Source organism: Sinohyriopsis cumingii, chromosome 12 (assembly GCF_028554795.1).
Source record: "Sinohyriopsis cumingii isolate HCF-2022 chromosome 12, ASM2855479v2, whole genome shotgun sequence".
NCBI classification, from domain to species: domain Eukaryota; kingdom Metazoa; phylum Mollusca; class Bivalvia; order Unionida; family Unionidae; genus Sinohyriopsis; species Sinohyriopsis cumingii.
In genome coordinates, this window is record NC_142972.1 from 109233960 (window position 1) to 109246665 (window position 12706).

At 35.6% G+C, this 12706-nt stretch overlaps 1 protein-coding gene across 1 annotated transcript in view; it reads left to right on the plus strand.

Moving 5' to 3' along the window:
• LOC149787234 (kinesin-like protein KIF13A) overlaps positions 1-12706 on the plus strand; it is a 398962-nt gene that overhangs the window by 308688 nt on the left and 77568 nt on the right. The window contains exons 20-21 of the mRNA XM_089977741.1: positions 9343-9489; positions 11232-11372. Of these exons, the coding sequence (XP_089833867.1) occupies positions 9343-9489; positions 11232-11372 (288 nt within the window). The remainder of the gene's footprint in view (positions 1-9342; positions 9490-11231; positions 11373-12706) is intronic.

A 12706-nucleotide genomic window follows, 5' to 3' on the forward strand; every position in this document is an offset into this window, starting at 1 on the left:
ACTTTGACAATTAAGATTGAGTCTGCTGTAGTTGGTTTATTTTTGTTTGTTTACAAAATATCCTTTCTATATGTAAAAAATTTGGTTCCAAACCAGGGAGTAAGTCATTAAATTCGATCTACATTTTTGGAATTCTTAATAAATTAAATAGAGCAGTTAAGTCTGAGCATATATATATATATATATATATATATATATATATATATATATATATATATATATATATATATATATATAAGGTAACTTTGAAACTTAAAATGCTGTCAGACCACATGTTTAGTAGTTTTGAGTTCTCAGAGGTCACAAACATGAGAATGGTTTGTACAAGTTATTTTAGTAAAGTCAGGTATCTGAGGGATTGTTTTTGAGTTAGCAAAATTTCATCATGTATATGAGTAAATTTTGCAGAAGAACTTATTATATCTGCATTAGAAAATGTAGGTACATTTCATGAAGGGACTTTGGTAGAACCATTTTCCAATATTTTAAGTCTACAAAATTTGTGAGGATAACAAAAGAATTTTTTTTTCAAGATAAAGACGTCTAAAGTTTTTCAGATTATTCACAAATTTAAGCCAGATGTGATAAATACCTGGTCTCTTGTATTTCAACACTAAAAATATAATGCGTAATAAAATATGTCCCGAGTGGCCGAGTGGTCTAAAGCGCTCTCCGTTACGGATCACTGCCATCTCACCTCTGTCTGTGTGGGTTCGAGTCCAAGGCTCGGCTAGCGTGGGTACGTGGGAAAGCCTGCCAGTAGCTTCTCGTGGGTCGGTGGTTCTTCCCTGGGTTTTTCAGGGTTCTTCCTCCACCATTAATACTGGCCGCCATGTATAGCCTATCGTGTGCTGAAAAATGGCGTTAAACACTACAACAACAACAACAACAACAAATATGTCAAGAGGAAAACATTTTATGACATTTAATAATCTCTGAATCAATAGTGAATTTAATAGGTGTCTTGGGAAATTTAATAGGTGTCTTTGGTGCTAAACAATCAAAGTTTAGTTATTAACATAAGGAGAGTACAGATACATCACTGGTAATCAGGGTAGCAAATTGGAATTAACTACAGGAGGGTACAGATACATCACTGGTAATCAGGGTAGCAAATTGGAATTAACTACAGGAGGGTACAGGTACATCACTGGTAATTAATTGTAGCAAATTGGAATTAACTACAGGAGGGTGCAGATACATCACTGGTAATTAAGAGTAGCAAATTGGAATTAATTACAGGAGGGTACAGATAAATCACTGAGAATCAGGGTAGCAAATTGGAATTAACTACAGGAGGGTACAGATACATCACTGGTAATCAGGGTAGCAAATTGGAATTAACTACAGGAGGGTACAGATACATCACTGGTAATCAGGGTAGCAAATTGGAATTAACTACAGGAGGGTACAGATACATCACTGGTAATCAGGGTAGCAAATTGGAATTAACTACAGGAGGGTACAGGTACATCACTGGTAATTAATTGTAGCAAATTGGAATTAACTACAGGAGGGTGCAGATACATCACTGGTAATTAAGAGTAGCAAATTGGAATTAATTACAGGAGGGTACAGATAAATCACTGAGAATCAGGGTAGCAAATTGGAATTAACTACAGGAGGGTACAGATACATCACTGGTAATCAGGGTAGCAAATTGGAATTAACTACAGGAGGGTACAGGTACATCACTGGTAATTAATTGTAGCAAATTGGAATTAACTACAGGAGGGTACAGGTACATCACTGGTAATTAAGAGTAGCAAATTGGAATTAACTACCTGAGGGTATAGATACATCACTGGTAATTAAAGCTAGCAAATTGGAATTAACTACAGGAGGGTACAGATGCATCGCAGGTAATCAGGGTAGCAAATAGGAATTTACAGGTGGGGTATAGATATATCACTGGTAATTAAAGGTATCACACTATGTAAGCATGTGCTGTTTATTTACTTACATGAGCAGAGTGTACAAGAATGATTGCTCATGTGTATTTTAATTTAGTTTGGCATGAATATAGCCCAGATTTTGTATGTAGTTGTGCATCTTGTCATATACTGGTTTGTCCATCCTTGTTTTTTACGTCTTGCTGTAATAGTATGTGAAGTTGATTAAGAAAATTTATGGTGAGGTTCTACCAAGAAAATCTCTGACCTCTTGTAGTGAGTACAGTTTATACAACAAACTTTAACGGTATATTTTTCGTTTTTTGTTTGTTTATATTTTTTTTTATTTGCATTTAATATACCTTTAATTATTTTAGCTTTTAATTGTTAATGTATAGATTTACAATGCTCCGTTGACAACTCATTGCCTGGATAACTTGTAAACCTGTTTATTAAGTAGGGGCAGGCATGGATCCCATTCTTTTTTTAGAAAGTGCCAAAAGAATTTACTGTTTTTTGTTTCATGTGAAGAAAATTGCAATAAAAATTGGTAAACGAAACCGTGATATATTGCTGATTTTATCGTCAGACATGGCAGTTAGTGTCAGGAAATTTGAATCAACATATTGAAAATCTCAGCTTTTAATAAGAAGTACATTATTTTTTAAAATTTTCTTTGCTGTAAATAGTTGTTGGTACAAATGTTATCAGTCTAAATGTCACTTATGCATACTGGTAGTAATACTTTAAGAATTAAATAGCAATGAAATAAGTTTTATCTGTGTGTTTTAGTTGTGTTTTAATTCTGTTTCAGTGTAATAATTTTATCTGTGATATTCCCTCTTGTATTCAAATGTGAAAAGTGTCAATCTACAGTCTGAGAACCTTATTAACTACCAACTATATTTTAATCTCTGGTTTGCATACGTAATTGTTATATTAATGATATTTTCTTAAATAATTTTATTTACAGAGTATTTGTTGAATTTTTTAGAAAGAACAAATTTCACAAAATACATGACTTTTTATCCAAAGTTCCAGATTTCATGTTGCTGATTCCAAAGTCTGGGCACTTACCACATTTTCAATGTATACCATGGTTACATTTACCATTTTTTTGATGAATTTTTCAAGTTCAACTTCCATGAATTATTTTCTACAAGAAAAAAATGTAGTCCATACCCCCCCCATCATAATGATGAAGGAACAGTATATACATACATACATGAATGCATAGACACAGTTGAACTAATAAGAAAATATGTATGATTTAGGTAATGTTGAATCTTCATTTGTATGCATACTGTTTCAGTGACATTATAAGCCTGTTTTATAAACCAATAGTACTCATTTTTTATTGCAATTCTCTTTTTTTCCGATAGACAGATATCCAGGTAAATAGAAAGTTTTAAGCTTTTCATGCTTTTTTTTTATATGGGTACCATATATTTTTCCATGGCCATTGGTGGTTACAGAAGCTTTGCCTGCAATCTGTCATGAACTGCAAATAGAAAATTGAACATATGCTGCCATTGTTGGCTGTATTGGAAAGCAGTTGTGACCTTTGTATTGATTGTTTGACATCTAGCCATATGCATGTGGTTGACACTTTGGTAATGGCTCTGTTTCTAGGACTCTGCAACCTGCAGTGTTCATTTGCTTGGAATATAGATGGATAATGAGGTGTAATACATGTGTCAATAAAATTTAGGTCACTGTGACCTGAATTTCATGCTTCAGTGATATGCATTAACCAGTAAATTTACTTGAGTTTCTGAAACAACTTTGCCAGTAGTCTTATCACTTGGTATTAAATGCCAATTGAGAAGTATCACACACCTGGATCAAACAGATACTGTTTCTTCAGTTTCACCTGAATCAGACAGATCACTGTGACCTCTATTTAATATCTCAATCAAGTAGATCACTGTGTCCACATTTTCACCTGAATCAAACAGATCATTGTGTCCTCATTTCCAGCTGAATCAAACATATAAACATTGTGTCCTCAATTTCACCTGAAACAGATAACTGTGTCCTCATTTTCACCTGAATGAAACAGATCACTGTGATCTCTAATACCTCAATCAAACAGATTATTCTGACCACTAGTTTACCCTCCAGTGATCTGTATTAACCTTTGTCTTTAGCTCTGTTTCCTTGCCTGCATATTAAAGTACCTTGTTGCATTGATGCACTAGAGGAATACTACACCATTTATGTAAAATAAATCTTTGCATTTGAACCATATTGCTATTGGTGGTATGTGCAATCCAGCAATATTGTTATTGTCAGTCAGTGCAATCTAGTAATATTGCTCTTGTCATTCAGTGCAATCCAGGCATATTGCTGTTGTCAGTCTTTGCAAAATCCAGCCATATTGCTATTGGCAGTCTTTGCAATCCAACCATATTGATATTGGCAGTCTTTGCAATCCAGCCATATTGATATTGGATGTCTTTGCAATCCAGCCATATTGATATTGGCAGTCTGTGCAATCCAGCCATATTGCTGTTGGCAGTCTTTGCAAAATCCAGCCATATTGCTGTTTGGCAGTCTTTGCAATCCAGCCATATTGCTGTTGGTGGTCTGTGCAATCCAGCCATATTGCTATTAGCAGTCTTTGCAATCCAGCCATATTGCTATTGGCAGTCTTTGCAATCCAGCCATATTTGCTATTTGATGTCTTTGCAATCCAGCCATATTGCTATTGGCATTTTTTGCAATCCATCCATATTGCTATTGGCAGTCTTTGCAATCCAGCCATATTGCTGTTGGCAGTTTTTTCAATCCAGCCATATTGCTATTGGATGTCTTTGCAATCCAGCCATATTGCTATTGGCAGGTTTTGCAATCCAGCCATATTGCTATTGGCAGATTTTGAAATCCAGCCATATTGGTATAGCTAGTTTTCCTGCTATCATTCTCATGTTAGTGGGAAGGAAGACATAGTGGTTGCCTTTCTGCTGTCATCATCATCATCACTTTTCATTGCCTTGTATTACAAAACCTGTAAATGGATGTTCTACATGCTTGGGGTGAAATATTATGGATCTCATCTTTTCCTTTTGGATTAAGGTCACAGTTGTAAAAAAAAATTGCATCATATGATTGCAGGTTATGGAGACTTTGCTTTATGATACGTTTGCTTACCACTATGACCTTGAAAGCTAGTAAGCTAAAACAATTCATTCTGTAACATGTCTTTTGTTCAAGGTCTCAGTCATTCAGAAATGTGCATTAAGGTTTTGGCTGACATTTTTTCATTTGCATATGTTTACGAAATTTCTTGATGGATTTTATTCATACGTTGGATGAAACGTTATAAAGTTAAGACAGTTGGAATCAAGATCGTGTTATATGCAATGCTTTTGTTGTGGGCTTGACATGCAGGTACTTGATCTTCTTGTTTAATTTGCAAAAAAAGTCTGAATGTATGAAATAGATCTGTTACAGAAGGGAATAGTGTCATGAAAATGATGCTCTGTGTCGCTGAGATGCTTGGCAGAGTCAGTGAAAGCTTTAGTCAGATTGCATTGTGACCTTGCTTTTGACACGCTATTTGTCCATTCCATGTCATTGTGGATATGTCAATTTCATTGTTATATACTGGATAATTAATTCAGGTTATATCATAGATTTACTGGTACCAATTTATGCACAATGTTTTGTTCAGTACAAGAAAGTAATTTTGTGTTCATGACAGGCATGTACTGTTAGAATAGTTTTGACTATCCTGTTCAGGTGGTGGGACATTATTCTTTGTCTTCTTACTAACTTTTTCAGCTAATGTATCTTGTCTTCTTTTATTTGGATAGTATTTATTCCTTTAAAAAGAATTTTTTGCAGTAAATTTTAGAAGTGATGCTGCTTGTAGTGCCATGGGCAGCCAGTGCTTGTAGTGTGATATGGCTTTTTATATCCCATCTCCCAAATAAAGTTTGGAGATCTATTGGAGACAGATTATGTGTTTGTCTCTCCATCCATCTATCCATCCATACCACTTTACTAATATCTCAAGAACTCCTTGTGATATCAATGAAAGATTATGTCCTTTTATATCATGACTGGCTTGATGCCCTTTACAAGATGGCGGCTGTCTGATGATTTGAAAGGTTAATCCCATTTGGATTGAACCATGTTAATGGTCAGCAGGACGTAACAGATACACATTAGTGGACAGTGAGACATAGCAGTTACACATTAGTGGACAGTGAGACATAGCAGTTACATGTTAGTGGACAGTGAGACATAACAGTTACACATTAGTGGACATTGAGACATAACAGTTACACATTAGTGGACAGTGAGGCATAACAGGGTGCCCATTAGTGGACAGTGAGACATAACGGTTGCACTTTAATGGGCAGTGAGACATAACAGTTGCACATTAGTGGGCAGTGAGACATAACCATTGCACATTAGTGGACATTGAGACATAACAGTTCCACATTAGTGGAAAGTGAGACATAACCATTGCACATTAGTGGACAGTGAGATATAATAGTTGCATGTTAGTGGACAATGAGGTATAACAGTTGCTCATTAGTAGACAGTGAGACATAACAAGTGCACATTAGTGGACAGTGAGATATAGCAGTTGCACATTAGTGGACAGTGATACATAACAGCTGCAGATTAGTGGACAGTGACACTTAACAGTTGTGCATTAGTGGACAGTGAGACATAAGAGTTGTGCATTAGTGGAAAGTGAGACAACAGTTGCACATTAGTGGATAGTGAAACATAACATTTGCATATTAGTGGACAGTGAGACATAACAAACACATTAGTGGACAGTGAGACAGAACAGTTGCACATTAGTGGACAGTGAGATATAACAGTTGCTCATTAGTAGACAGTGAGACATAACAATTGCACATTAGTGGACAGTGAGATATAGCAGTTGCACATTAGTGGACAGTGAGACATAACAGCTGCAGATTAGTGGACAGTGACACTTAACAGTTGTGCATTAGTGGACAGTGAGACATAAGAGCTGTGCATTAGTGGAAAGTGAGACAACAGTTGCACATTAGTGGATAGTGAAACATAACCTTTGCATATTAGTGGACAGTGAGACATAACAAACACATTAGTGGACAGTGAGACTTAACAGTTGCACATTAGTGGGCAGTGAGACATAACAGATTGCACATTAGTGGGCAGTGGCACATAACAGTTGTGCATTAATGGATAGTGAGACATAACAGTTGCACATTAGGGGATAGTGAAACATAACATTTGCACATTAGTGGACATGAGACATAACAGAAACACATTAGTGGACAGTGAGACATAACAGTTACACATTAGTGGACATTGAGACATAACAGTTGCACATTAGTGGACAGTGAGACATAACAGATACACATTAGTGGACAGTGAGACATAACAGTTGCACATTAGGGGACAGTGAAACATAACAGTTGCACATTAGTGGATAGTGAAACATATCATTTGCACATTAGTGGACAGCGAGACGTAACAGTTATACATTAGTGGACAGTGAGACATAACAGTTGCACATTAGTGGACAGTGAGACATAACATTTACACATTAGTGGACAGTGAGACATAACAGTTACACATTAGTGGACAGTGAGAGATAACAGTTGCACTTTAGTGTGCAATGAGATGTAACAGTTGCACATTAGTGGACAGTGAGATATAACAGTTGCACATTAGAGGACAGTGAGACATAATAGTTACACAGTGGAAAGTGAGACATAACAGTTGCACATTAGTGGACAGTGAGATATAGCAGTCCATTTTCTTTCAAAAGTTATTTCGAGTGTGCAACTAAGTTCAAATTTATCTGGGCAGAGTTATGTGCACATTAATAATGATATCATTGTGTAATGAGAAGTCTGTGCTTGTGTATTTAGTTTGGAATATGGCATTCATTCATTTACGTTGTTTCTTGTAGTGTATTTTGTTTATATAATTAAACTTTAGGTAGAATAAAAAATGAGCATATAATAAAAAGGTTACTGCATTTGTATAGGAAAATATAAACTCATTTTGTCGGAAGGATATACTGCACTCCCAAGGTCATGCAGTATTCCATCCCAAAACTTGTTCATATTTTCCCATACAAATGCAGTAACCTATAAGTATTAACTTGTATAGTATATACTGAACCAGAAGTATTAGTATTAACTTGCATAGGGTATACTGAACCAGAAGAATTAATATTAACTTGCATAGGGTATACTGAACCAGAAGAATTAATATTAACTTGTATAGGGTATGCTGAACCAGAAGTATTAGTATTAAATTGTATAGTATATACTGAACCAAAAGTATTAGTATTAACTTGTATAGTATATACTGAACCAGAAGAATTAATATTAATTTGCATAGGGTATACTGAACCAGAAGTATTAGTATTAAATTGTATAGCAGTGTTTCTCAAACTTTTTTGTCTTGCGGCGCACCAGAAAGATCTAAAAAGTTTCATGGCACACCTGTATAATGGGCTGCATGTATTTATTATTACAGTGTTATTATAATTAGAGCGATCAAGTTCTCCAGAGATCTCGCACAAGTCTTGCGTTACAAAAGAAACCAATGAATGACAGACTGACAGAGTTTTCGTTTTTATATATGTTACTTTTTTAACTTTTGCGACATTGATTTACCATTTAATTTTTCGACATGTACAAGGTTTCAAAACGCTAGCAATTTTAAATATTTTTCAAAACTCCCTCAGCACACCTGCAAATCTCTCGCGGCACACAGTTTGAGAATCACTGTTGTATAGGGTATACAGAACCAGAAGAATTAATATTAACTTGTATAGGGTATACTGAACAAGAATTATTAGTATTGCATAGGTTATACTGAACCAAAAGTATTAGTATTAACTTGTATAGGGTATACTGAACCAGAGGTACATGTGCATGTGTGTATGTGTGTGTGTGTGATTTGGATTTTTAACATAGCTTTAAAAAAAGTTCAGTCATATTGCTACGATGTCTGCAGTATGGCAGTCAGTTTATAGTGATGTCTAGCTCTGGGGCATCATGTTGCAGACACGTAGCATCATGTTCCACCCATTCACATTATCATGACGCCAGGCCAACCAGTCTTAACACTGACCTTTTAATGCTGAGCACCAAGCGAGGCAGCTGTTAGTACCAATTTTTTATAAATCTTTGGTATGACTTGGCTGGGGTTCTAACATGTGACCGCCCACATCAGAAGCGGATACTCTAACTGCTAGGCCGTCATAGTGGTCAGAAGTACTAGTATTGACTTTTATAGGGCATTTTGAACCAGAAGTATTGGTAATGACTTGTACAGGTCATGCGGATCCAGAAAAAAAAACATGATAAAAGTGGATACATTTTGTATAATGACTCATTTTATGCTGTTCTTTAAAGACAAACACAAAAAGATGATAACACAAACAGAGAGGGTGACCCATTTTATGTTCATTTTATAGGATGATGGCCCACTACAGAGGGGTGATCCATTTTATGAATCTCAAGAAAACCATAATTTGATAGGAGTGGCAAATGTGTTCTTGGAATGTCTCTTCTATGATGTCAAACTTGACTACCATGTGCCCATCATCAGCCAGCAAGGGGAGGTAAGTCACAGTATCACACCAATATTATTTCCTCATACATTCAATGAAATATTATTAATTTGCAACTGCCTAATTTATTTTTTGAGTTTTTCCTGTACCTTATTAAACTGAACCACTATGGTGGCGCTCACCAGACAATATGTACTTTTGAGAGAGTGACGTATGTAAGGTGAAGTAGTTTCATTTCAAACATGCACAGTGGAGAGAATGTTGGCATATCTCTATGCTACATTAATGTAATGTGGATGATATTTCTTCTGGATATTGTACTTTTGGAAATTTTACATGATTTAAGTACACTGCTAACTAAAATGACTGCTCCCTTGTGTTAAAAAATCAGTCTGAATTAGTCTAAAGTGCACTATACATAGCAGCTATTAAAATAGGGAAAATGAATTTTGCCAGACTAGACAATACCAGCTTCTGAAAGTGCAATGAATGAATTACCAAATATATAAAATGTAAAAAAAGTTATCAGCTCTTTTTTATACAATTGACCTCTGAAGTTCAGGAAGTGAAAATGACCAAGTAGAGCTAGCACTTTTTTGAAAGGTGCACATTTGAAGTAAGGCCAAGCTGTATACTCTATAACCCATAGTACACCCATCAATCATACACCAAAATAAAGGGAATTAAAGGTTCTTTGCATTATACCTAAGATATACAAGGTCTTTTTTAAATAGCCAGTAAAACCAGTGAGGAGAGCCGGGGAAATTCTTTTTCTTTAAAATCCTAACCCTATGCAAAATGCGAAACTGTATAGCGCCACCTATGTTACAAGGATCAGCTTGCAAGGTGAAAGAAGGGGGAGGTAAGTAAGTTCTGAAATATACCAAGATTGTCTCCCCATAAGTTCAGAAAGTAAGGGGAATTTATTCTTCAGCTGGCAAGCTTGTTTTTAAATGGAGGAGGTAAGTCTGTCTTGAACTTGTTACCAGTTATCTGCTTTGTGTTCAGTGGATAAGGAGAGGTAATTTCATAACTTGATTGTTGTTGTTGTTGTGGGGTTTAACGCCATTTTTCAGCACACTGTAGGCTATACATGGCGGCCAGTATTAATGGTGGAGGAAGAAACCGGAAAACCCCAGAAAGAACCACCGACCCACGAGAAGCTACTGGCAAGCTTTCTCACATGCCACATTGGCTGAATCTTAGACTCAAACCGCCGCAGACAGAGGTGAGATGGCAGTGATCCGTAACAAAGAGTGCTTTAGACCACTCAGCCACTCGGGGCCTCTCATAAGTTGAAAAATATGTGCTTTATTGGTAATGTTTGAATCACTGCATACCCATTATCTGCCGTCAAATGTGTGTCAGTCTGTTCTGCTGTTCATACAATTGTCAGTTATTGTTTTTTTGATATTTTATTTGAACTTCTAAGTGTTCATTTTCATAATTGTAGGGAAGAAAGTTTTCATGAGAAAAAAAATATTTTGTAATAATCCATACCATATGTGAGTCATTCTGCACCATTAATTCTTTAGTTCTTTTATACATGGCCACTTTAGTTTTGTAGAAACAAATTATGGAATAGAGAATTGAAAAGTCCTCCTTCCATTTGTAGTTTTTTATTTTTAGAAAATTAAAATAAAGAACAAAGAATAAATTTAAAAAATGGCTCTGTACTCGTGTATGCTCTTATTTATTTAACTAATGAGGTTTCTTGATGTAATAAAAACAGCTGTGTTTCTGCTGGAATGAAAACTTTTCACACCATATTTTTAAAGAAACTATTTTAATAGGTTGCAGGAAAACTTCATGTTGAAATTTCCAAGCTTGGGGGTGATATGCTGGACAGGTTTGCTGATATACATATTGAGGACTCTGATGAAGAGGGTTCCATGGTTGCAGGTACTCCAGTTGGTTCACCAATGATTGTCAGGGTGAGTGCAAGACTGTACATCATAGAAATCAGAATATTTTTATGGAGCCTGAATTCCCCACCACTATGAACTTAAAACATTAATTTAACCAAACGTTTCAGACAGACAATCATAGCACTGTATGACACTTAAAAATTCAAGATGATTCTGCTTCCCTTTGAAATTTATTTCTGTCTGTTTGGTCCCTAGATACTGTGTGTTTCAAACTTAGTTTCTGATATCTAAGGTTGCCCAACATATGGCCTGAGACTGCTCCACTAGCCTAAGTGGTTAGAGCATCAGCCTGAGATGCAGGAGGTTGCAGGTTTGAACCTTAGCTGATTCATACCTAAGACTTATACAAATGGTACTGGTAGCTGCCTTGCTTGGCACTTGGCATTAAGAGGGTAGTGTTAGGACTGGTCGGCCTGGTATCAGGATTATGTAATAAGGTTTGACATTATACTACATGCTGCATGTCTGCAGCATGATACCCCAGTGCTAGACATCACTATAAACTTCCACACTGCAGACATTTTAGCGATATGACTCAAATTATTAAAGCTGTGTTAAAATTACAAAAGCATACACACATGGCCTGTGAGCCAGAATCCACCCTGCCAACCTTTCACAACTTGTGCCTAATCTTGTGCATTCTAATGCCTTATCTTTCTAAACTTTCCTCACTGAGTAAGAAAATATTTCATTATAACCTCTTGTAATAATGTTGGGCATTCCTGTATATGCTTATCCATTTTTGCCTTTGTTACAATCGCAGATTGTTTGAAATTTTTCTGGGTAGTAATAGCAGCAGCAGTATTTGAACATTATTCAGATTTTGTGTAAATCAAGTTTTAAGGTGAAAGGTCTTAAGATTTAAGACTCTTCTTGTTAAATCAGCACTTAATGCTCAACTTGAAATGTCATCAGTGCCTTATGATGTCATTTATGTGATGTCACTTTGAAATTTCATGACCATTGCATTATGTCATTGATATTTTGTCAGTTTGAAATGACATGTTACATGACGATGTAATTGATATTTTGTCATTTTGAAATGACATGACAATTACATTATGATGTCATTGATATTTTGTCAGTTTGAAATGACATGATAATTACATGATGTCATTGATATTTTGTCAGTTTGAAATTTCATGACAATTACATTATGATGTCATTCATATTTTGTCAGTTTGAAATGACATGATAGTTACATTATGATGTCATTGATATTATGTCACCTTTTATTTTGGTGTACTGTAGTGCTACGAACTGTAACAGAGATTGGATTTAGGATAGACTTTAGGTAAAACGACATGGTTGCTAATTTTTTCTCATTAAACCAGGAAAGA